This window comes from Diplotaxodon limnothrissa, linkage group LG23 (genome assembly GCF_057381915.1).
Source record: "Diplotaxodon limnothrissa isolate DT_005_m linkage group LG23, D_limnothrissa_male_GT1.1, whole genome shotgun sequence".
NCBI classification, from domain to species: Eukaryota; Metazoa; Chordata; class Actinopteri; order Cichliformes; family Cichlidae; genus Diplotaxodon; species Diplotaxodon limnothrissa.
In genome coordinates this window covers 1,649,555-1,676,318 of record NC_140617.1, presented here as the reverse complement: position 1 = coordinate 1,676,318, position 26,764 = coordinate 1,649,555, and the positions used below count along the sequence as shown (strand labels likewise).

Genomic DNA, 26,764 nt, shown 5'->3' with positions numbered 1-26,764 from the left:
CTGATGAACCCTTAAAGGGTACGTGCTGTTTTTGGAGGATTAGCCAGTTGGCTAAATCACCCAGTCACTGATAAACATAGATGGCAGCTATTACATGTCCCTTTAGTCCACTGTAGTAACACTGAAACAAACAAAACACAAAGTTGTTACATTTTTCACATTTTTGCTCTAATTGCTTTGGCAGCTGTGGATTTGTGTACACGAGTGGAGTGGGAGTCCCACAAATGATAACCTGCTAATTTAGCTGAATGCTGCAGTAAACACACTCACCACTGCTAATAACCATCGTTTCTTTCTTTCTTTTAACAGTCACAGATGAAGACACGGTGAAGAGATACTATGCTAAGTTTGAGGAGAGGTTTTTCCAGACCTGTGAGAAGGAGCTTCTGAAAATCAATACTTTCTATTCAGGTATTTATTTACTTCACTTACTCTCGAGACAATAATTGGCGGAGATTATATTAAATCAAGTCGATTACAAGAGGTCGTCTCAGAAATTTCATGGTTACTATTCAGCTGGCAAATTTAGAAAAATCAATGTTAAGCAATATCACCTTAACTTCATTTAAAAACAATACTTCCATCTTTGAACGAGCTCTGGAACTAATCACAAATCAATGCTTTAACCTGTCTTCTATAATCACATATTGCATGTAAATATGTAAAGACTCCTATCAGCTGTATCCTCATTTACTTCTTAGCATTTTTGCATAATTCACACTGTTTATTTACTCTGTGCTGAGTTCAGACATGGCCAGCGGTAGTCGCGTTTCAGAGCAGGCCTGCCTGTGTGTATTTCAGGGAGTGAAGCGGGGAATGTGTGTACTGTGTAACATGAGATGGAAGCCATAATATATTCTGGTATTCTGGTACCAGAAGGTCCTGAGCTCCAGCTCTGAGTGAAGTGATGTTATCTAACAGCAGACCGTGCTTCCCCTGGAGGCCGTTAATGAAACTGCAGACTTGCTGGGTCAACGGCCGGCCAAGGCTGACCGGGAAGATTGTCCCAGCTCGTAATGATGGGGTGTTTCTGGCAGACTGATGGCGAGAGCAGCAAACAGACGTGGTATAAATCACTTTGGACCTCGTTACCATGAAGCTGAACCAACTTTGAATGTCTTGATTTTTCTCAGAGCGTTGCTGTTACCAACGCTCTTTCCTTACAAAGGCAGCTTATAGAGGAGAGCGCGGTGGCACGGTTTGATGAGAGAAATCATCATCAACATATTTAAATGACCACCAACCATCGTGATTTTTACTTTCTACAATAATGAGAGAAAACGCTACAAATTTTGAAACTTAAACTGCTGTTTGGGTTCAGTTCTGTTGTTTAGATGTGATGTCACCTATAAATAAAACAGACATTTTTCATAGTGCAAGTCTGAGGTCTTTTTTCTCATTAAACGAGAAAAAAAGAATCATTTAATAAAACTGAGTGGGCTGCGAACTAAACTTAGAGGATAGAAAGTATCGATCCCATCACGCTAGTACGCCCATATACTAATACCAGCGTTGGTATTGACACTATCAATATTTAGATCAATCTGCCTACCTCTGCTTTATAATTGGCAGGTTGGTGCCTGTTGGTAGAGCTCAGTAGTGCCTTTAAAAAAACAAAAATTGCATGTTATTGTCTGTCAGTGAAGGACTATGAATAACGAATAACAGAAGAAAACAGTCATTTCGGTGTCATTCGTCTCAGTGTGGCATGTGACATGAGTCACATCAGGGTTACAACAGTGAGTCAGTGAGTCCTCAGCAGCTCCGAGGTCGGTTAAAGCTGTGCATGAAAACATCAACATCTCCTGCTTATCTTCCACACACAGGAGGAGGGAGCAAGAAATTACAGAGCTGTGTGTGTGTGTGTGTGTGTGTGTGTGTGTGTGTGTGTGTGTGTGTGTGTGTGTTTAAAGCAGAGATGGAGATAAATTGCGTGCTGACTTTACATAAGACACTTGCCTCGACTGAGCTTTCTCCCTCTGAAAGGGGTCCCTGACCTCTCACAGCCATCCTGCTGCAAAGCGCTAGAATCCAGTCTGTTGGACAACAACACTTTCATCATCGTGGATTAAATACACAACAAAAAGAAATGAAGTAATGCTGTTTTAGGCTGATAGGATTTCACCCTGTCACTTTCTGGAAGCTGAGAAAGAACAAAAGGTGTTTGAAAACACCACCACAGTAAAGACAACGCCACTGAAACCTAAACCAACCAACACCTGTCTCTTTCAGCTTCATTAGCCCCACACAGATGAACTGTCCAGCCACATCTTCTGATGTGACGCTGCACTCTTGACCTCAAGGCAGTCTGACTTTCTCACGAGCATTAAGTGGAGCATTGGTTCGTATGCTTCTGTGCCTGTTGAGGGATTACTGCGAGTTTGGATGTCGAAGCAAAGTTTTTGCTTTCCCACGAGGCATCGATGTGACATCGAATAGCATAAAGAGGAAAAATCTTTGTCGGGCGGGTTCCACTCTTGTGTAGAAAAAGAAATACTCAGGGTTGTAGTAATATACCCTGAAAACATTGTTTATGTCGACAAAGAAATTGTGTCATTCTACTTTTGGATTGACGAGCATGAGGATGTAATGGAAAGCAGGCCACTAAGCTGCCATCTACGTGCAAACAATGATAAACAGATGTTAGCTTTACTTCTATTTTCAGTTTGAAAAAGAGTTTTATTCAAATACATTGAAGAAAATGAAGAAAACAGGAAGTTAAATGAGAAGAAACTGGCTTCATTTATTAATGATTAGTTATTCTTTTTTTGAAACAGGTTGTTCCACAAACCAGCCGGATGCAGGAAAATGTATGTTTGCACACAAACAAGAAATACTACCATGTGAACGGAGCAGGAAACAGCAAAGAAAAGGGAAAAAGAGGGGGCTGCAGGTCTTGTTGGCCTGCTACAGAGAGTAGGTGGCTTTGAAAAGAACCTTGTAGGTTTGGGAGGACACCAAACACCGGTTCACATCAGAGCAGGCCCAAATGATTAGTTATTCTGACCTGTTTCGGGTGGCTGTGGTTCAGCATATAGAGCAGGTCATCTGCTAATCACAAGGCTGGTGGTTCCCTGGGTTCTCCGGTCTGCATCCCAAGTGTCCTTGAGCAAGTTGCTGAACCCCGAGTTGCTCACGATGCATTCGACGTGCTGTGGACGTGAGACAGAAAGCAGACAAAGCGGCGTATAAGAACCAGTCATTCACCATTTAAACAAAGAGCAGGAGGAAAATGAGAGCTGCTTGTTGGAAAAGTGAGTTGAACTGCAGGAGAAGTTAATGAAATGCAGGTTGCTGTCCAAGCAGCGTGTGATTACCCCTCCTCTCTCATTCTGTCTCTCTGGCTGTATTAACCTATCTCTGACCCAGATAATGGTTCCTCAGTCAGCAGCATTCACAGGTCAGCCTAAGAGTCTCCATGCTTCTGCTTCCTGGAACAAGCAGAAATAAAGAATCATTTTTATTGTTATTTGCTGCAGCAGTTTTTTGCATTTTAACAATATCGAGGTTAAGCAGCAAATGACCAAAGTAAAGGCTCTAATTTTACGCAAATGCAGGAATAATATTAAAATTTCCAAAATAAAAGTCCAAGCAAACCAACAACTTGTTTTTTAACAGCTCCGCTGGGCTTATTAGGACCTTTATTATTTTTGTATTACTCTACACATCCTCTAAAATGTATAATATTCATTATAATATGTGCAAATACACAGTGGCTATAATAACAATCAACACGCTTAACAGTAGATAAAACTGGAAGTTGTGCTGTGCAAGTGTAAACGTGTGTAAACGTGTGTGTGTGTCCACAGCACAGTATGTAAGATGTATGTGACATCCTTTCATTGTCCTTCTGCAGAGAAGCTTGCCGAGGCCCAGAGACGATTTGCGACGCTGCAGAACGAGCTGCAGTCTTCACTGGACGCTCAGCGAGAGAGCAATGCTTCGCCCGGTCTGCGGAAACGCAAGACCAGGTTCCACCTGTCGCAGGAGGAGCGCTGCAAACACCACAACATCAAAGACCTGAAGCTAGCCTTCAGCGAGTTCTACCTCAGCCTCATCCTGCTTCAGAACTACCAGGTTTTTAGTGCATCTACACACTCAGATCACTTTATGTCACCTGCAGTCGTTTGATCAGACTACATATCCTTTCCAGTCTCTTTCCAGTCTGGTGTGGTCTGTAGCTGCTGGTTTCTTCTTGTCTCCCACAGAACCTGAACTTCACTGGTTTCCGTAAGATCCTGAAGAAACATGACAAGATCCTGGATACTTCCCGCGGGGCAGACTGGCGTGTGGCTCATGTGGAGGTGGCACCTTTCTACACCTGCAAGAAGATCACACAGCTCATTACTGAGACGGAGGTGCCTGCCTGCCACACGTGGACTTTACTACATGTCAGACGTGTGTAGAAAAAACGAACATGTCTGAAACGAATGGTTGTTTTTGTATCCAGACCCTGGTGACCACAGAGCTGGAGGGAGGCGATCGTCAAAGGGCCATGAAGAGGCTGAGAGTTCCTCCTCTGGGGGCAGCTCAGGTCAGAATCACAGCTGATTACACTGGAAACACACCTGTTCATACATAATCAGCTATATGAACAGGTGAATAGAGGAACAAAGGTGAATGAAGTCACTCTGAACATGGCGTAGTTGTTTGTACCAGACAGGCTCGGCTGAGTATTTCCAAAATTGCTGATCTGCTGGGATTTTCCTGCACAGCCACGTGTAGAGTTTACAGAGAATGATCTGATATACTGCAGATAATATCTGGGCTAAAATGCCTTGTTGATGTTAGAAATCGGAGGAGAATAGCCAGACTGCTTTGAGCTGACAGGCTGAAGGCAACAATAACACAACCAAGTTGTGCAGAAGAGCATCTCTGAGCACACATGCCAAACCTTGAAGCAGATGGCTACAGCGTAAGGTTACAGTTCACACAGGCTCACCACAACCAGACAAGACTGGCACTGCTGGACAGGATGCAAGCAGACGTGAAAGGATGGAGCCATGCTTGCATCCACAGTTCAGGCTGGTGCTGGTGGTGTAATAGTGTGGGGGATACTATCTTCTTTAGCACCAAGTGGCCATCATGGTAGCTCCAGCCTACCTGAGTATTCTTGCTGGCCATGTCCATCCCTTTATGACTGCAGTGTCCTCATCTTCATGGCCTCCACAGTCACTGGATCTCAGTCCATCAGAGCACCTTTGGAATGTGATAGAGCTGGATATAGACGGCAAATATGCATCAACTGTCAATATAGACCAGGATCTCTGAGGAATGTTTCCAGACCCTGTTGAGTCTAGTCTTAAATAATTAAGGCACCTCTTGAAGAACAAATGTTGAAATGCTTGCTGAAGAATATCCCAGCATGCAATATTTTTGCATTTATCTAACTATAAAAAAATACAATTAAAAGCAAAACATTCCAGTTTTTAAAAGAAAGAGAAATAAAGCCAGCGGGGTGAGAAAGATTGAGAGAAAGACAAAGGAAACCATCGGAGCCTTCAATATTGATTTTATAAGTGCCTCGACTCTGTTGAACAGACGGGATATCATTCAGGAGAAAAACAAGGCTCTCCAATGCATCTTTTGCTCCTGCATTAATTACTGTCATGTCTGGCTTAAAGTGTGTAACATGTGAGCTCTCCATGTCTCCTGTGTGTGTGATAAATATATTTATGCTTACGAGCAGGTAAAAGGAATGAAATTGGTTTAGAGTCTGTGACTCATTGCTGCATGACGTTTTGTCTAAAGCGTCTTTGGACGTGTTCGTGTGAGTCGTCACGTTAATCCGGTTTATTCCTGTCTGCCTGGTTCAGCCTGCTTTGGCCTGGACGACCTTTCGCGTGGGTCTCTACTGTGGCTTCTTCATCATTCTTGCCATCTGCTTCGTTATCACTGGTAAGTCTAAGTTACTGTTTTCACCGGCGTCATAGTTCATCTTCATAAAGCAGTAAACATGCTGCGGTTTGTTTAGGTGCCGTGTTCTTCCGCTCTGAGAACGTCTGGCCTATGGTGCGGATCTATCGGGGCGGTTTCCTGTTGATCCAGTTCCTCTTCCTGTTGGGCATCAACACCTATGGATGGAGACAGGCTGGAGTCAACCACGTCCTCATCTTTGAGATCAATCCACGAAACAACCTCTCGCACCAACACCTGTTTGAGGTGAGAAAAAAGACGTCTCGTCTTATAGAAGATCCTGGAAAATTGCTCAAATCTCTGAGTGGCAATCATGGATTCATAAAGTGTTTAGCCTGAGTAAACATGGTTGTTTAGCTGGGTAATTATGATTCAAGGAACAGATTATCATGTAAAATAAGATTTGATTCCGTAGAAGCACTACCTTTAGATGTCCACGGGGTTTTGTTGGTAACCCAGAACTGAAAGCAGAACCTCTTTTCACTCGTTATTCTGATTTTTGGGTTAATGGTGATCATGTGTCAAAGGAGCTTTCTTTTAAAGCCATTTTTTCCTTCCTGTGCTGCAGATTGCTGGTTTCCTGGGCGTGTTGTGGTGTCTCAGCATCCTCTCCTGTCTCTACTCGCAGTACACTTACATCCCCATGCAGGCCAACCCTCTCATCCTTTATGGCTTCATGGTGCTCTTCCTCATCAACCCCTTCAAGACCTGCTACTACAAATCACGTTTCTGGCTCCTCAAATTGCTGGTCGGTTAACTCGTTTACTGGAAATGCTCCTTTAATGTATAGTAAATATTCCACGCCCATGCTAGAGTATTGCACACTGATGTGCTTAATCACAATGAGAAAAGTAAACAAAATAGAGGTGAGAGATGACGTGCCTGAAAGGGTCATTTTAGCCCGTTTCTAGGTGGTTTGTGGGCAGGTACAATCCAAATTTTGTGGAAATAAATGAGATGCTATTGTCAGGAAACTAAAGTGATAGACTGCTTTCATAAGGTGTTGTAGGTTTAGAAAGGCAAAAAACAGCTCCCGGTTGCTAAGTGGTTGCCAGGGTCTGTGATGACATCACTATATACAGCTCAAAAAAAGCTAAAGTAAAAATCAGAGTTTAGCATCAAGTCAATTAAACCTGTGGGCATTGATCTAGCCACTTAAGTAGCAGAGGTTGTTAATAAGAGGGGCACCAATGAGACAGCCGCCTGCACAGGAACGATCGTACAGGTGGGCGCCTCAGACAGTTTTTCCTGCTTTGCTGTAAGTTTGCCTTTAGCTGGGGGGAATTTCACTGCTGCCAGCATTAGGCACATGGACTGCTGTTAGGTATCGGGATGAAATCCTTGGACCCATCGTCAGACCCTGCGCTGGTGCAGTGGCTCCTGGGTTCCTCCTGGGGCACAACATCCAGGCAGCTCCTGGAGAACAAAGGAACTGATGCCATTGACTGGCCCCACGCTCTCTCGACTTAAATCCAATAGATCACCTCAGGGACATTGTGTTTCCATCCATCCAATGCTCCCAGCTCAAACTGCCCAGGATCTCAGTGATCAGGTCACCATCATGTCCTGACATTGTCAGACATGCATAAAAGTACACGGGGGCTGAAATCTGACCAAACTCGGCAAACCTGCCTCGTCAGTTTTCACTTAGATTTTTGGGTTGTCTTGAATTCAGCCCACAGTAGATTTTCTTTTCCATCAAATAATGTGGCTTCCTTTCATTCCTAACACATTGCCACATATTTTTCCAATTTTTCTGAGCAGTGTTTGGTTGCTTCACTCCTGACTGCGTAGGAGGAGTTTGCAGACAAAGAAACAAATGCACAGGCAGACAGAGATTTGGTGTATTATAGTAAGATACCACCTACCTTACTTGCTAAAGGGAGTTGTGTCTTGAGTCACTGGGTATTTTGCTGAAAAGTCTGTAATTCAAAGTGGATGCATGATCCCAACAGTCAGGGTTCCTGCAAGTCCAGTAACAGATGTTTACAGCTGTGACACAGCAGCTGATACGGACTGCTTTAACAACATGAACCCAGTGCACACACGATGAGATGGTGTAAGATCCCTGCTCTGTGTGTGTGCTGAGGAATGAACGCTGTCACTTTGCAGTGTCGGAGAGAAAGACACAACCGTGGCAAACAGAAGGTTTATTACGCAGACGTTTTAAGTCCTGAAGAGAAAAAATATTCTATACTTTCAATAAACACCAGTGAGAACATGTAGAGAACATACACTAGCAAGCACGAGGTGTAATTAATTTTGTTCCTGTGTTATTTTGGCATTATTATCCTAACGCAACAAAGATTTAAAATAAAAACAAAGGAAAACCGATTAGAAATTAATTTCTGAGCTGTGTCTGCTGTTCTAGCATTTTCTATTTTATTAACCTGCGATTTAAATGTGTCTGCGCACATGTGTGCATGCGTCTCTATCTCACACAATTCAGATATCCATCTCAAACCTCATGTTTACAAAGCCCCCCCGTGTTACTCTGTCCTTTGTCTAAGCTGTGATAGGGGCCTTCAGGAGAGAGGGTGTGTGTGTGTGTGTGTGTGTGTGTGTGTGTGTGTGTGTGTGTGTGTGTGTGTGTGTGGTGACAAAGAGGGCAGGGGGTGAGGGATAATAGAATGCAGCTTGTCTCTGGGGAGGTGGAGGCTGTGACTGTGCAATCATTACAGGCATAGATCTATCAGTATGTTGATGCCCCGAGCTCCTCCTTTCCCTCCTCCTCTTCTTCCACTTCTCCTTCAGCCCCTCATCCCCCCTCCTTCTCCCCACCTGTCCCCCAGCATCAGCAGAAGACCCCCTGCTCGTATTCGTGTCCCTTCTTTCGCAGCTCCCCGCAGTCCTCAGCCCTCCTCCTCTGATTGGGCTTCACAGTCAGTCTCACTCTTGATTGGTCCTGCACACTCATGATGGCAGCATAGAATTAGAGTAGATATGAAGTGTTGGATTATTGTTTCATTGGAGTAAACAGTGTGTTTTCTTACTAGTAATGAGATCACATGTATCCATGTCAGGTGTGCGTGTTGCCTCTGATGACAAACAGTATAAGATTTCATTACAGGACAAATTGCAGAGCTAGCAGCTGAATTACAAGTGTTTGCTCAAGAAATGAAGACGTTACCATGAGTGCAGCAGGCTTAGCCTTTAGACAACAACACACGGAGTGGATATGAGTGAGATGGCCACTCGATCGATACTGACTTTGACTGACGGGTTAAAAGAAATCAGCTAATATGTGCAAAAACAAAAGATATCAATACTGTGTGACATTTGTAGGGAATAAAGAGTATGTGGGGTTTGGGAGGGTGTGTGCATTCGCTCCTGAATGTCAGATGTAGCCGCGGGGGGGGGGGGGTTAAATGGAAAAAGTCGAGCAGGGTTGTATCATTTTACAAAGCGTGGTCAATAACTGAACCCCTGCCAAAGTCATATCCCAAATAACACGCCCGTAGAAGCAGGCTGCAGAGCACAGCCAGCTCCTTTCATGTCTTTGTGTTCACTAATAATTAGTGGCACGCAAATACACAAATTCATGTGCACAGGCACAAAAGCATGACTCATTAGAGCGTCCTGTGGCGTGCTGATAAGGTAGACCGGAGGCTTTATCCCACTGCGTTAGGTGTCTCCCTCGGCTTTGCACTTCCCTCGTAAAGTACTGCAGGATTTGCATGCAAATAATTTGTTGGCTAATTCAGTCTCAGTGATGAACCGCAGACTCGGGGTAATTGCAGCATGACGTCCCAGGTAAGGTTTGTTGCAGGGAGGTCAGCTGGGGCGTTTTCTGAAACGCAAGAAGCATTTTTCAGGTTTTTGTTGCACATTTTCTGTTTTCACCATCCGTCTTTTCATTCTTCAGTTTCGTGTTTTCACCGCGCCGTTTCACCGGGTGGAGTTTGCAGACTTCTGGCTGGCTGATCAGCTCAACTCTCTGGTGTTTACTCTCATGGACCTGGAGTATCTCTTCTGCTTCTACATCTTCGAGCTGCAGTGGAGCAACAGCAAGGGCCTGTTACCGGACTTTGGAGGTGAGGCGTTATGCTCTGCTTTTGTTTACTGGAAAAGCATGCACAGTAGAAACATAAAAACAAATTCAAATTCAAAATTCAAATTCAAATTTTATTTGTCACGTACACAGTCATACACAGTACGATATGCAGTGAAATGCTTGGACGACTGCTCGTGACCTAAAGAGAACAAAAAAGGAAAAGGCTATGAATAAGATAGGAAATAAATATGAAAAATTAAAAAGGGTAAATTTAACTAGGAAGGAATAAAATATAAATTAAGGTTAAAAATGAAATAACTGTACAACACAAATTAGAATGAAGGGTAAATTTAACTGGGAGAATAAGATAAAATATATAAATTAAAGTTGAAAATAAAATAACTGTACAACAAAATACACAATATAGAACTATATAAGAATGTATGAAGAAATATAAATAAATATATACACAATAGCAGCAGCGTGATTTAAGTAATGAAGTGAAAACAATGTCCAGAAAGTCCAGTGTGTGTGTAAGAACTGTATGTGTGGGTCAGTACTGTGTGGTGGTGTGATTGAGAGACCGTATCGCCTGCGGGAAGAAGCTCCTCCTCAGTCTCTCTGTGTTGGTCTTCAGGGAGCGGAATCGCTTTCCTGACCTCAACAGAGAGGACAGTCTGTTGTTGGGATGGCTGAGGTCCTTCACCATCTTCCTGGCCTTGGTCCAGCACCGCCTGCTGTAGATTGAGTGCAGGTCAGGGAGCTCGGAGCGGATGGTGCGCTCAGCTGACCGCACAACCCTCTGTAGAGCTCGTCTGTCCTGCATGGTGCTGTTCCCGAACCAGGTTAAGATGTTTCCCGCCAGGATGCTCTCTATGGTGCACGAGTAAAAGTTCCTGAGCACCTTGGAGGGCAGTTGGAAGTCTCTCAAGCATCTGAGGTGGTAGAGACGCTGTCGGGCCTTTTTCACCACGGTGTTGATGTGACAGGACCATGACAGGTCCTGCGTGATGTGAACTCCGAGGTATTTGAAGCTGTCCACTCTCTCCACTGGGCACTCGTTGATGACGGGGGTCTGGTAGTTCCTCTCCTGCTTAGTGCTGAAGTCCACTATCAGCTCCTTTGTCTTACTGACGTTTAGAAGGAGGTTGTTCCTCTGGCACCAGTTCTCCAGATTCCTAATCTCCTTCAGGTAGGCCGTCTCGTTGTTATCAGAGATCAGGCCCACCACGACGGTGTCGTCAGCAAACTTGATGATGGTGGTGGAGCTGGTAGTGGCCACACAGTCATATGTGTACAAAGAGTACAGCAGGGGGCTCAGAACACACCCCTGGGGGGCTCCAGTGCTGAGAGTGGTGGAGGCTGAGACATGTCCGCCCATCCTTACTGCCTGTGGTCTGCCAGTTAGGAAGTTGGAGATCCACAGACACATAGATGAGCTGAGTCCCAGATGCTCCAGCTTGGTGGTGAGTGTGGAGGGAATTATGGTGTTAAATGCAGAGCTGTAGTCTATGAAGAGCATTTTAACATAATTCAAACCGCGCTGTGAGGACGAGTGCATTTTTCCCTGATCACACACACACTGGAGTGAACAGTGCTCTGTTTTATATTGTTGTAGGTTCCCGAGACTTCATGTGCCACAGCTACTCCTACGGTCTCCGTGCCATCATCCAGTGTCTGCCTGCTTGGCTGCGTTTCATCCAGTGCTTGAGGCGTTACCGTGACACAAAGAGGGCCTTCCCGCACCTGGTGAACGCTGGGAAATATTCTACCACCTTCTTTGTTGTCACCTTTGCCGCCCTCTACGCCACACACGAAGGTAGGAGACGGGACTGATAAGCACGTGTACGCTGAGGTATCAGCTGGGCAGACGTTATATAACAGCTTATGTCATTTGCAGTGCTTCGAATCAAAGAGGAACCCAACGCAGGCACGGTCAGTCTCGAGCTGAAGAGTCGACAGTTTCCGTGTGTTTCGTGTATTACAGGAACATGTCAGCTCCACACAAAAGGCTAAAATGCCTTTTGTGTGGAGCTGTGTGTACTCAAAGAGCTGAGGTGACCTTGAGCGCAAATGCTAGAAGCTGGCCTTGGTTTCCATGCCTGGAGCTTTATAAAGAGAATGGGAGAGGTCTGTCAAACACAGCTGTATGTAAGCAAGGCTCTGCTCTCGGTTCAGGAGGTCAGACAGAGGAGAGGCAGCAGATCGGTGAAAGTCGAGGATTTAAAAAGAAAAGGCAGAGATTTGAAATTACGAGCAGGTTGGATGTAAAAAGAGAGCATTAATAGTCGAGTCACTCTCTCCGTAACAGCTTCGTAATTACCCTGAAATGATTAAAATTATTCTGATTCAGAAGCCAAATCACAAAGGAATTCATGTTCAGAGACGCTCGGGCAGTAAAAGCATCTCTTTAGCACGCAGCTTTGCATTTCCCGTCTGCATCGCAGATATTTGTTCACACGTCTCCTTTCAAAGCTGCTTTTCTATTTAAACCCTTGCTGGCATTTTGCTCGCCGATATATTTATTTTCCAGCAAAATGCCAGCAAGGAAACTTCATCTGCAACCTTTTAAATCATTAAATGCTATTTCTCGGTTTGGCTTTTTTCTCTTCGATTTAAATTTAAATCAGTGCATTTGCTTCCCAAGCTGACCGTCAGTGATACTGGAGGAACCAGAAGGAGAGACAGACCTCTTTTTCTTTTTTTTTCTTCCATCTCAGTAGGAAAGGCGTCCATTAAACCATATCCTCCTTCCTCCTCTGGTCTGAAGCCTGTGTACCCTTAGACTAATGGCCTCCCTTCATGTGTTATTCTGTATGAAGCTGTCTTTCATCCAGCATGATAATGGAGGCCAAGGCTGATCGCTGGTTAAGTGAAGGAGGAGGGTGGGAAGACGGCTCCACAGACACAGACACGGACGTTGAATAAATGGTTGAGGAAACTGCCTGTTGAGGAGATCGTTTGAGTATTTCCTACATAAATAGGCTTTGATGGCTGAATGCGGCTGCCAATATCAGAATAACCTGAATCCAAATCTGGTAAAGAAGCAATAAGAGCCTCAGACACACTAAAAATACAGAGTCGATGTACGAAGGAGCCTTTAGCGCTGATATTCGCTGGAGCCTTACTGCGGACAGGACGGTGCCAAGTCTGCCTGCATCGCCCAGCAGACCTGACAGCAAAGACAGCAGGTTGGTATCATGTTCACACCGCTCGGTCCGGCTGTAAAAGCTGTCTGGAGTGTCAGTCGGGATCTGGCAAAGGTCCCAGCGCCTGCGAGTGGATGTGTCACCTTCATCACTAACGCTTCCATTGTGACCTCGCTGCCACATCACCTTGCCGATTCCTGGAACTGCCCACACAGACCTCCGGGAAGCAAAAGGAAGGAAATAAATCACAGGATTCTCCATAGAGGACTGAGTGGTGTCCATTGGCTCGTGCTTCCATTTGCTGATCAAAATCTGTAAAATTAAGAGGCACAGTCTCCTCTGTGGTCTGTATGGGCCAAAGTGGAAATTAAGTAATCTGTGTGTGTTGAATCATATTTTTTAATGTGATTCAGCAAAACTGAGCAGATTTCTCCCCTCAGAGGAAACGCTCAGCTCACTGCTGCGAGCAGCTGATTGGACATTGTCATGAAACTGTAATCTCAGCAGAGGCTCTGAGGCCTGTAACCTGAGAGATGCTGGAGGATTTCCTGGTGTGGGCAGAGTTCCCAAACTGTGTAGCTGCACTGAGGCCTGACAGTAAAGCAGCTGCTTTTCTCGGGATCAATACGGAATCTGCTTTATGTACAGCAGCCTGAGACTTATCACTGTTTGAGATGCAGAGGAGCTGCAGGCCTAATGCTAATTTAAATTCTTGGGATCTATCCAGAGGGAAGGCAAAGGCAGAAGAAAACGATGTTTGACGGGCAGAAAGAGAAACGCAGCCTTGTGCTAGCAGGGAGACGGGAAAATGTGATGTTAAAGGTAAACCCCAAAGTGCAGTGTAGAGTCACTGCAGGCATGGTTTTAAAGAGATCCCTCCATCTGTAACACCAAATCCTGTAAAACATCTAAAATAACCTTGAGGAACACGACTCCTGCTGGTCTGTGTGAGGTTAACTGTGGTGGTGACGGGTGGAAACGGACTGAGACGGCTGTAGAGAAGAATCCCTAAATTTAGAAGCGATAGCCGCTGAGAGGAAAGTAAAATGGGAAATTTAATGCGAAGAGGTTGGAGAGAAAGCAAGGGTGCAGCAGGGGCAAGTGAGGACATGAAAGGGAGGAGATACTAATATTTAAAAGATATCAAACCGGAAGTAATGGAGGAGAGGAGAGGAGTGTAATTACCAGCCCCGGGCTGAACGCATGCCTGCTGGACTCTGCTGGAATAGAGATGAGGCTGAACTGACAGCTTTTACAACTTAATTTCATGCACTGACCCCTCGTTCATTATCAGGACAGGAATCACAGCACACACACCGACACAGCTCTAGTCAAACACGTACTCACGTTTACTGAAAACAGATAAAAGCTCTGCTTTGAGTCTCTCTCGCCATCTGTTTGAACTCTGATTCACCCCTGCAAACCCCAAAAGCAGACTCTTGTTATTATCAGTGAAGCACATCTCGATTCAGATACAAGGTGGAAATCTGATAAAGTGCACATGTTGAGATGGAGCTAACAGGTAAAATAATTCAAATAAAGCTGTAGGTATCATATTAGGTTGGAAGAAGTCTGAGCTGAATAAACACTCAGATCCTTGATTTATCTGAAAGCACTGAGACAACAGGGTAAAAATAGCGTTTAAACCCTGCTTTGAACACAAAGGCATTATCAGAAAATGTCTATAAAATATTCAAACTAAAAGCACCTAAAACTGACGCTGGGGCTGTATTTGTTATCATGTAATACTATAATACTACAGAAGTATTAGGCTGTTTGTACTTATGCATTAACCCTTTGCATTGTGCTGTTGTAGCTGATCGAATGACATTTACATGGTTTATTCATAAAGTGAGGCTGCAAGTCTCTCCAGCAGGGCACAAGATAAATCAGATCATTAATGAGGTATTAAAGAAAAAAAATATCTGAATTGTTGGACTTTTCTCTAATTTTAAATATCATGTTATCTCTTTGCACCAGTACTTTTGGGTTTCTATTCGTCTTTTTAAGCTTCTTCCTGGTGATGCTGGACAAGTGAGGGCTGCAATAAATGACAGTGGCTCTTAATAGTAAAACCAAAGGGGAAATCAGCCCCACTGAAAACACATGTAAGGTGATAACCAGCTAATGTAGTCAAGTGTTTCAGGTGGAACAATATCCAACCATTTAAACGCTGATGATACGCTGTTTGCAAAGTTATTTGCTTTCACCTTTATTATGAAATAAATGTATGACCTGTATAATTATGATGCTGTGGACTGTCAGACACCAGACGTTGCTCTGGGTGTTGGAAGAACAGCAAGTAGCACGAAAGTAAGGACACCAGAGGGAGGCGAGGACACGACAGAGAAATATGATTCTGGATGCATCAGGCAGGAGGAAAAGAGGAGGGTTGGTGTGCATCCTCGCAACGGACGGGGTGGGAAGCTCCAAAAGGGAATAACTGAAAGATGAAGAATTGGATGGTGTTTCAATATCTAAGGTCATCTGGCCTTTGTGACAGCGCCGTGGAAGTGTGGGGGGAGCTGTCTACTTCCACGTTAACCTTCTGCCTACCTTCATGTTTCACGCCCTCACAGTTCGCTCGGTGTGGAATTCTTGGCCTGCATCAAAAATTCCCTCATACGTGTCTGTGTTTGTAACTGCTAACTAAGCCAAAAACATGGGACACAAAGTGAAAATGAACTAAAGTAAGAGAATGAAGAACAAACCGCGCTGTGAGGACGAGTGCTGGATTCAGTGAAAAGGAAAAGCTGAAAAATAATTCAACAGCAGCCATTCTTGTTGTTTTCAAGTCCTGTTGACCTGTTGCAAAAGATGTGCTCTGTCTTTATCAGCACGACTGGCCAAGACAACAACAGTGTGTGTGTTTGAAAAGAAAATAGAGGTTGAGTGTGTGTGACAGGAGCCAGTAAGCACCGTTAGCCCATCCTGACCAGTTCAATCAATGCCCATCCCACCATGGTTGACCTCCTAATGGCCCAACAGTGACCCATCCTTGTGGAAAGACAGCATCAGCGAGTGGAGGATTAAATACCTCAGTACGTTAAAGCTAAAGGAAATCACATCGGTGGATATTCTCCAGTGAAAAGAGTCTGTTGTCTGGGACTAAGTCTAATCTACAGCTGGGAGACCTCGGTGTGGCCGTAGGGACCGGTTCCATCCCGTCGCTCAGCTGATGCAGCAAACAGCACAATGGAGGCAGCGGCTAACAGAACAGCAGTAATTCTCTGTTGTCCCGGCTCTGATCCCTGGCGTCTCGTAGGCTGGAGGCACGTAGAACAGTGACTATGACAAATGAGAGCGAGCCCGATCTCTGCCTGGTGGCTGCCGTCTGTGCGAGTCGATGTGAAAGGCCATCGGGTGCTGATTTATACATCGGCGCCCACTGAGGAACAAGGAAATCACATCCGCACGGCTCCCACAGAGACACGCGGGCGCTGCTGAGCACAGCTATAAAAACACTGTGACATTACGCAGTACATCAATCAGCTGTAAACTAACTGCAGATTGTTGTACAGCCCACAGCTGAGAGCACTTGAACTAATAATAATTATCACGATTAATCCTTCATTCATGTCTCAGAAGGCAGAGTGAGGAGGGGAGGGGGGTTTAGGACTTACTTTTGTTTTTTAGAGAAATAAAATCTACTGTCATAACATCAGGTCCTGTTTTATTTAGCATTATCACCTTACAGCAAGAAGGTCTCGGCTTCCTTTAGTAAAAAGTCACTGGTTCAACCCTCCAACCTACATGGGGAAGTATCCTTGGGTAGGATGCTGCATCCCATAAGTGCTCTTTGCTGTATCCATCCGAGTGTGAGTGTGTGAAGGTTAAAAGTGCCATGTGTCTGCATGAGTTCTCTCAGGCACAGCCCAAAGACCTCTGTGGGTCTGTCTCTGACCAGTAGGTGCCCGTCTCTGCAGGAACCTAGGCAAATGTTGGTCCTTTATTTATCCAGGTAAAAAATCTCATTGAGATTAAACATTTCATTTCCAATAGAGACCTGGCCTCATGGCAGCGAAAGTCGAAACTACATGTACCACATAAGTACATTTAAAGTTTTCATGACAGTGTCACGGCTCCCCTTGACCTCTGACACAAATGACCCATAAAAAGTGCAAACAGACATGCTATGTACATTTTCAGGAGTCCCTAAAACCACTATTTAAACAGGTGGCGCTATAGAGCCATTTTCCCACACCCAGGGAAAAAAACCAATGAAACATGACAGCCTTCATCGCGTTCGAGGCGTGACTTTTGAAGCTTTCCCAGCTCCTCATCTGCAGCTTACCCGTTAATGGTGAATCACCATGCCAACAGGGCGTGGTCTTAAATAAAAACTCACAATTTTCACAGTAAGGCATCACCAGGGCCTGAAGTTAATGCAGACGACCTTTGGGGTGCATGTAATGAACCTGTGAAGAGGACAAAACTTGATCTTTCCTGTTCCCACTAGGTGGCGCTCTAACTGGCGCTGATTATTTGCATATGAAACTGTTCCTATTAAAGACAATGAAAAACAGTCTGGTTACTTTACCGAGCCTTAACACCTTTTCACACTCTGTTTTTATGCTGTGGGCTGCAAGTGTGTAGATTTTAGTGCAGGCATAATGAAAAGTGAACACTGAAGTGTTATAGCTCTCTAAGGGTATCTGTTCAATCAATCAATGCTGGTCTACTCGTGGCAGGAGGGCTCCCTCTAGTGGTAAAAGTGATAATAGAAAAGTTGCGACCCTGCTCTGAGTGTGCTGATGCTGTTGCATTTCTCTTTACTGCAGCTAAAACCAGAGGAGTTCTTGAATGCAAGCCTCTGACACAAGTTGTGTTCGTGTGTTTTCTTTCAGAGCAAAGTCACGCAGACGCCAACACCTTCTTCTACCTTCTGATTGTGTCTTCAATCATCAGCTCCCTGTACACACTGATCTGGGATCTGCGTATGGACTGGGGTCTGTTTGATCGTGGAGCTGGCGAAAACATCTTCCTCAGGGAAGAAATCGTTTATCCACATAAGGTAGCGTCTGGTTTAATCCCCGTGCCCGTCCCACCCAAACAGACACTAACCCCGTCTGCTCTGTGTCCAGGCCTACTACTACTGTGCTATTGTGGAAGATGTGATCCTGCGTTTTGCTTGGACGATCCAGATTTCTCTGATCACAACGACCAAGATCAACTCTGTGGGCGACATCTTGGCCACCATGCTGGCTCCTCTTGAGGTCTTCAGGTGGGTCTGAACAAAGTTTGTTCCTTACGACGAGCTTCGCAGAGCACCCACGGTGACTCGTGTCGTCCTCCTCACCTTCCTCACTGCAGGCGCTTTGTGTGGAACTTCTTCCGTCTGGAGAACGAGCACCTGAACAACTGCGGTGAGTTTCGTGCGGTCCGGGATATCTCTGTGGCGCCGCTCAACGCTGACGACCAGACGCTGCTGGAACAGATGATGGACCAGGAGGACGGAGTCCGGAACCGCTCGGGCAAGAAGACCTGGAAGAGGTCCCACAGCCTGTCGCTCCGACGCCCCCTGCTGTCCACCTCACAGTAAGAAACCACGTGTGTGCCAGACATCGTGCACTTTTATTTCACTTTGAAGACGAGTGCAGAGCTGGTATTACTGTAGATGAAAGAAGTTATACTTCTATTAAACATCAGATATGGAAGGATTACACATTCCTCGTCGTTGCTCCTGGAGATTATAAAACTGTCACACTGAACATTTTTTCATTAATTAAATGTGTTCAAAGATACTACACCCATTTGAAATCGAAAAAAACAGTTGTTCCTTCAGTAGAGGAAGTATCCAGATGTTGCATTAGAGGCTGTACAGCTGAGGTCCCTTATGTTGAGCAATCAAGGAAACCCAGGATCTGAACTTAACTTTTCCCACATCCTGGTGTTTGAGCTATGAAGAGATACCAAAAATCCAATCGTATGTGCAGAAATTTTACATTTTAATGCTAAAATATAATTATTGCTGTTTTACAAAAAACTTTTTTTATGAATATGTAAAATGACACTGATTTACTTTCATTCCTGAACACAAAAGTAGTTTTAGCGGCTGAGTGTCATTCTTGATTAATTTCCAACTTCTCAGAGAAGTAAAATATGATTTAAAAAATATTACTGTGACATGTGTTTTCTTGTTTTTATGACAGGTGGTCTGATAAATTTGTAAAATGCTGTATATGCCTTTGTCTGAATTAAAGTCACAAAGTGTTACACAGTGTTACACAAACCTCCATTAACATCAGCACAGTAACTGTGCACCGGGAGCTTCATGGCATGGTTTGCATGGCTCCTGCAGGTGGCCCGGTGCTGCTGCCCACATAGTGTCTGGACTTGTGTGAAGACAATACTGAACTGAGTGCATGAAAAAGCAGTCCATGCAGTTGTTTTAAATAGTTAGTAATGTATAAGTAACGCAACGTGAAATGAAGTCTCGGTTTTGTCAGATAACGTCTGATTTTCTTTTTTTAATCGTCTTTATTTCAGATCGAAGAAGGACACCAAGGTGCTAATTGAAGATACTGACGATGAGGCCTTCAGCTGAGTCCACAACATCGGCACACGCACGCACACAAACACACACTTTACGACACTGTACTTATAAAGACCTCGTTCGCTAACGCCTGACCTCAAAGCTCCTCCCTCGTAGTGTTAACGCGCAGGCCTACCCTTCAGTCTCGAAACCTTTAAAGCAGTGAGGACCATCAGTCACTGTCCTCACCTCTGGGAAACTTACCTCATCTTTACGTCCTTGTAAGTACAGTTGGTCTTTATAAGTATGGAAACAACACACACACACCTATAATGTAGAAACACACACAGAGATAGACCCGCTGAAGCACAAGTATAGTATAATATCGCTGCAGGTGAGGAGAGAGCTAATGCCACCCAGACAAACAGCCACACAGTCAGACAGATGGACAGACATCAAGGGAAACCTTCTGCACATAACCGGCGAGATAAGACCGCACTGCCCGGGGATTATCCTCTTCTGTTTTTTAAACGGACTTTTTTTAATATCTGTTGTTTACTTTTCTGTAGATTCTTCTTTTATTTCCTGAATTTGTTTAGAAGACGCTGCATAAAATAGGCTACCGACGACTGTTTGCACACCTACACTAGGATCAACAGGGAGAAGACAAAGCCAATCAAAAGACTAACAAACACAAACCTGAGGAAGGACTCTACACGCATATCACAGCATATCAGAACAAATCAACTGGTTTCAGCTTGTTGATTCTTTTTATACACCATCTCTCTCTCTCCTTGTTTTTTTTTTAATTTTTAATATTTTTTTAGTTGTAATAACATCAGTGTGCAATCACAACCCTGGAGGCACTTGCAGGAAAAGTGCATTTATTACACAAAATCTTGTACTTGTACACAAAAAGGGAAATTTTGATTCAAACATTTCTAAGTCTGTGAAGTTCCTTTGTAATATTTGATGTGCATTATGACTCTGTTGTAGTTGTTAAGTCCTTTTACATTGTTGTTTATACTAGTCAGACTAGTTGGAGCATCTGATTGTCGATGTGTTTTATAATGTTTGGAATGTTTTTCATGGTTGAACTTGTGCCACATTTTTAACGAGCTCAGAGTTAGGACCCTCGGTTATCCCCGACCTCTAATTAGTGCGTGAACGTGCCCTGTTAACTGCAGCAAATGTACATGCGTTGCTTTTCTTTACATTAATTACCAAAGTTTTATTTTTTGTGAATGTGACTGTGGCTGGGGTAGCTTCCTTTAACAAGCCTGCCAACTGATATAAAAACCAAACGTTTAAAAGCAGATTGAAGTTTGCAGGCTGGAGATCACAGTAACATAAGCAGAGGTACAGCTGATCAGCTCGGTCCTGTTCCAGAAAGCAGGTTCAACAAATTCTAAGTTTTCGGCTCCAGAACAAGCTGATCGGAGTTGCTTCAAATCAACTCTGAGTGTGAGGAAACTAAGCCGTGATCAGTGCAGCGCTCATCAGCCAATAATGGGTTTGACTGTGGGCTACGGCATTTAGCATAAAAGTAAATGAAAAACAAAGTCAGCATTGTCCACTCAGTCATTCTTTACTTAAACTGAATCCAACCAAAATATATCTGAGTTTGGCACAATTACAGTAGAAAATAAATTATCTGTAGACATCTATTGAATTCAATTCAATTGAATTCATCCAGATACTCCGGATGTGTCCTGATTCTCAAACTTATTTTAAAATGCTTTCAGAACCTGAAAGTCGCTGAAGATGCTGAAATCTTCCTGTCATCTCCAACGTGAAAGCTAATGAAAGTGATTACTACAGTAGTGCGCACTGTCAGGCATCAGTGCAGGGCATCTCATGGACAACCTGACAGATTCCTGACTGCCCACAGAGCTAGAAGGATGTATCCTATAGGGCAGAGCCGGCAATAAATCCGTGGTATGCCGTGGTCGCTGACTCTGCTGTTACACTGATGACAGATTTATTATGAAAGCAGCCACGTTAGCCATCATAAACAACAAGCTAACATATAAATGGGATTGGACTGTTTGTATGGACCAGCTTCTGTTCCCCTTGGTGCTTTAAGACTGACTGCACGAATGAGAAAACCTTAAAAGTTGTTTAAAGGAAATCTGTCAGTGAGCAGTTTACTTATAGAGAGTCTGTTGCCCCGGTAACTGACCCGATGTTTAGATGAATCCCGTCTCTAAAACATCAAATCCAGAGTTTTCACTCCAGTTTTCACTAAACCTGCTCTCTGGAACGCGGCCCACGTAAACCGTGGAGCACTTTTAGATTTCACTGAGCTCAGTGAGTCCCGTCAGTTTTAAAAACCGATGTGCCGGATCATGTCTTTGCATCTTGTCTTAATATGATTGCATTGGTTCTCCGGACCATGTTAGTCTTGAGTAATGGTTGAAAATTAGGCGACTGGGATTCTTTATGTTGATGAAGATGTTTCGCCTCCCATCCAAAATAACAGAATTCCTGTGATTACTGACGGCGGTGTTGCCAGATTTGGTTTTCCATCCAGCTGCAGGTAAACGGTCGTTTCGTTCGGGCAATAAAATCCATAATGATTAATAACAAAAACAAAACTGGGCTGCATGTAAGGCCATGAGGGGACTTGGCAGTGGTCAAACACTTAATAAGCTCGTTCTCAGCTCTTTAACAATGAAGCTTTCGGCTTCATGTGGCTTTATTTCCCGAGGGACACCGCAGCGGATGGATCTGCATGCTTGATTTGGTGCAGATTTGACACCGGATGCTCTTTCTGCTGCAATCGCTCTTGCTTGGGATGATGCTAGAAGCCCTCTGTGATCCCGCTCTCTTCCCGAGCTTAAACTCGAGCCCTTCGCATCTAAGGCTGTAACAACAGTAACCATGGTTACAGATCATGTCAGATCCACAGATCGTGGATAATGCGCATTATCCACGATCTGTGACAATTTCGTGCCACGAGAACAATCAGGTGTCTTTGCTTCTGTAACACACACTTGAGCGCAAGCGTTGCTTCACTTATCTCAGCTGTTACTGTTACATTTTGAAGTAAGTGCGCCGCGTGTCTGGCCAATTACCAGCTACTGGTTTAAGTTTCGAGCTTCTCCTGTGAAAGGCCCCCTGGCTGTCCGAGAAACGATGGCGACGCTTTAACGCTGGCGTCTATGCGTGCGTGTTTGACCCTCTCGCTCTCCCACCGCGGTAAAGTGAGCCGTCATTTGTGAGCCGCGGTCAAGCCAGCCGCCTCCTATCCGCCGCATAAATTTCCTTGCGCTTTTACACCAGTCTTTACGGTAGCGCCTTTTCGCTTTATATCCTGATTGAAAGCCTAGACTCGCGCACACAAATTACAATGGAACAGCCCAATACAGCCATCGTGACAGTCTGGTTGCATATTCAAAAATTCATTAAAAATCATTCTTAAAAGTTGAGGGCAAGCTTTCAACACAATCCTTTTCTCGGACACCTACTTTACCTCTGGGCCAGGTTTTACCCAGATTTACTGTAATATTACTCAGAAATCACAGTAAACTCATATTCAGTGCAATACAGTCAATACACTACAATTATGTTTATTTCAAAAATTCATTAAAAGTCATCCTGAGTAGTTGATGTCCAACTTTCAACAGATTACTTCTCTGGGACACCTACTGTACCTGTGTGCCAAGTTTCATCCAGATTTACTGTAGAATTCCTCAGAAATTAAAGGGTACTTGTATCCAATGCAGTCAGCCAATACAATATAATTATGTCAATTTTCAAAAATTCATTAAAAGTCATCCTGAGTAGTTGAGGTCCAACTTTCAACACATCCCTCCTCTGGGACACCTACTGTACCTGTGTGCCAAGTTTCATCCAGATTTACTGTAGAATTCCTCAGAAATTAATGGAAACATTTATTCACTCTAATACAGTCAATACAATAGAATTATGTCAATTTTCAAAAATTCATTAAAAATCATCCTGAGTAGTTGAGGTCCAACTTTCAACAGATTACTTCTCTGGGACAGGATGATTTTTAATGAATTTCTGACATTTCCATAATTGTATTGACTGTATCGGGCTGTTTCATTGTAATTTGTGTGCGCGCATGTGCGTGCGACTGTTCGCGCGCGTGCACGTGCGTGCGGGTATAGGGGGTTTCCTCCCCGTGGCTATGCTGTGTCACCACCCACTAGTCATGAGACAAAGCCCAGGGAGCTACAAGACCGACTTATTACAGAAATGTCTCCTGTTTCTGATTCTTTCCTGTTTTTCCTCCTCCTCAGTGGCTGAAAGGCTGAAAAGCCTCCGAGTGCAATGAGCTTAATGTGAACTTGAAAAAGCTGGAAAGTCAAACTGTGCCGTATCTGTTTAGAGTTTAGAACGTGGATGGAGCGTCTGTCCGTTTAAACACACAGCATGACTTTATACACACATTAAACATGACACACACACGCACGCACGCACGCACGCATTGCCTCTCTTGTGTCAGAGAGCACAAACACTACAGCAGATAGTTTTGTAAAAAGGCTCCGTTGTCTTGCCTGCATGCTGCTTTTTGTTTTACATTGTACATAGATGTTAATTTATTTGACATAATGTGTATATTAGTAATCATTGTAGCCACTGACAATGATTGATTTCATACGTTGCCATTTCTGCTCCAGAGCAAACAGTATTTTGGAGGCGACGAGGAGATTTTTGATCGTTCACAGTCCCGCACTTCTCCCCTCCATGTGTAAATCTGTTGAAACGTGTTTGTATAAAAATAGAAGAAGAAAAAAAAACCCGAATCCACAAAGATGGAGAACGTGATCAGTCGTACCTTGTTGGTGATTCCTTCGTATTTAGATATAAACGGGGCTCGAGGAGAAGGACGAGGTGGGGGGACTCCAGCGTCCTCAAGCTGCGGCGCTGTCCGTACATTTGTGAATGTGCATGGAAATATTGTGGACATCATATCTATCGTTGTTAGTCGCCCTGCAGAGTACCGTGGGAGGGCACAGGACGAGATCCCAGTCCGGGGAGGACCCACACCACAACAACATGATACCGCTAAACTGATCCACCGTGTACTTCTTGAATATCTGATCAAACTAATGAAGGATCTTTATCTGCTCACTGGAAGCATTTCAAGGTGCTTCGATGTGAGAAAAACAGATGTTTTAGTGATTAGTGTCTGTCTGAAATGTTCAGTGTGTGTAACCCGCTGACAAAAACAAAAAACAGGGTGATTTTGTACAGATGTTACACGATGATAAGCCCTGACATCCCTCTTTTTCCCCTCACGAGTGAAGGTTTTGTTTTCACTGCCTGCTGAAACCTTCACGATGTTTAAGTGCTCGATATCGATGTTGTTTGTACCCTTTTCTCTAAACTAGCTGAACGTGATAGTAACTGTAGTTTGGTAGATGGATGTTCTACTTTGATAAGATACTTTAAAATTGAAAAAGATGACAGAATAACTACATTGTGGCTAAATGTGACTTAAAGAGACATGAAGGGAAAATGTCTTACATGCTGAACCATCCTCCCCGAGTCCCTTTTACAAAGTAGTTTGTACATGTCGAGTGTATAACGCTGTTCTATGATGGTTTTTCTGATGGTATTTGTATTTCTGTATACACTTTGGTGATCCTGTCATATCTGGGTTTTATAAACCACGATTATTTTTAAAGCTCACTTGGCCTCTCGACTCTTCTTTTAACCGCCGCTGCATATTCTGTTCTGCAAACCTTTATCTGCGTCTCCACCCTGCAGCGGGGCCCCGATGCAGCTCTGTGAATATAGAAATAAACCTCAGCACACATGCATTATGGTTCGTTTCTGCACTTTAACAGTGTTCTTTGGTTCCTTTTGCATTTTAGGATTCGTGCTCGTTTCATGTCTGCACTGTATTGTGCGGTTTTGAAGTTGATTCTTCACCCGCTCTTGCGCTTATGTAGGTCTGTCCAACAGCGCTGGCAGCCTTTGGGGATTTGAGGTCTTTCTCTCTTTTCTTTCTTTTAATTCCCAGCGGGCAGACAGACGCCGTCACATTCAGCGTGCCAACCAGGAGAAATGAATCATTGAGAAGCATGAAAATCACGCTTGTTGGCAGAGAGAAAGCTCCCACAAAAATCAAAGGAGAACACGGTGAACTTTGTTGAATCATCATGTAAAAAGCTCTCATAATCCAGCTGAAGCATCGCAGCAGTTTTTCTCCCCTTCAGGGAAAAAAATGTTTATTTCTAACTTTGGAAGCCACCGCGGCACTGCGTCAGTGTTTGCGTGGCATGTGACCAGTTTACCCAGATACATCTGAGGAACATTTAATGATTTAATTTGTAACAAAACTACAGACTACCGGACCCATTATATTTTGTTTTGTTGGAAAAGCGGACAATGATTATTCTTATTTAAATACAGAATTGTGCAAAAGTCTCATTTCTTTCCATTTTGCTCCGAAAATGGGAAATCGGTCCAGTAATTTATTGAAGCTTGTACAAACAGTGTAAAAGGCAAACAGAGTTTGTGCATTTCTAATGAGCTTAAAGTCAATATTTGGCACCGCAGTCTGAACTCTCTTAATTCTGTAAGTGTTCAGGAATAGTTCTGCAGGCTCCTTGGAGGACGTTCAGAGCTCTTCTTTGGATGTTGGCTGCCTTTGTTCTGTTGAGCTATGCTTTTACTGCACTGTCAGTATGTTTGGGGTCACTGTCATGCTGAAAAATGAAGCCATTAATAATCAGATGCCTTGCAGATGGTTTTACATGATTAAAATCTGGTGGCACTTTTATTTGTTCATCAATCCATCAAGCTTGACAAGATCCGCAACACCACTGGCTTCAGTCTGCCTCAGATCGTGACACAGCCTATAGCCATATTTGGGCATAAAGACAAGGATTTTTAACCCAAAAAGTCAAATTCAGCCTCAGCTGTTGATTTTTGCTCCAGTACTTATGTAATTCGGCATACCTCAGCCCTGTTCCCGTCCTTAATAATTGCTTCTTTATATCCATATTTTCTCTGAAGCCATTTCTAACCAAGCTTTGGTGAACAGTAGATGGATCAACTGAAGGGCCAGATGTTCTCTCAGGTCCTGTTTCAGGTCATCTACTGTATGCAGTTTTTTGTAGACCACTTCTCTTTTTTACTCATCTAGTTTCCTCAATTTTCTAAATGACACAGATATTCTTTGCTAATCACTTTGTTACTATTTCATGCCTGTCAAACTGTTTCATCTTTGGCATTTTTCATAGATTTCCA

The 26,764-nt window shown here is 43.9% G+C and overlaps 1 protein-coding gene across 2 annotated transcripts in view; it reads left to right on the top strand.

Annotated features, from left to right (window-relative positions):
- xpr1a (xenotropic and polytropic retrovirus receptor 1a) overlaps positions 1-25,192 on the top strand; it is a 79,191-nt gene extending 53,999 nt beyond the window's left edge. Inside the window, exons 3-15 of one of the 2 annotated variants that reach the window (XM_085347244.1) lie at positions 310-411; positions 3,857-4,077; positions 4,209-4,358; positions 4,451-4,534; positions 5,817-5,898; positions 5,975-6,162; positions 6,485-6,664; positions 9,782-9,950; positions 11,529-11,729; positions 17,907-18,073; positions 18,144-18,283; positions 18,373-18,597; positions 19,549-25,192. In XM_085347244.1, the coding sequence (XP_085203370.1) occupies positions 310-411; positions 3,857-4,077; positions 4,209-4,358; positions 4,451-4,534; positions 5,817-5,898; positions 5,975-6,162; positions 6,485-6,664; positions 9,782-9,950; positions 11,529-11,729; positions 17,907-18,073; positions 18,144-18,283; positions 18,373-18,597; positions 19,549-19,606 (1,967 nt within the window). In that variant the 3' untranslated portion in view covers positions 19,607-25,192. Of the gene's footprint in view, positions 1-309; positions 412-3,856; positions 4,078-4,208; positions 4,359-4,450; positions 4,535-5,816; positions 5,899-5,974; positions 6,163-6,484; positions 6,665-9,781; positions 9,951-11,528; positions 11,730-17,906; positions 18,074-18,143; positions 18,284-18,372; positions 18,610-19,548 lie in introns of both variants that reach the window. The other variant, XM_085347245.1, reaches the window with a different exon arrangement.
- Positions 25,193-26,764: the final 1,572 nt, after the last annotated feature.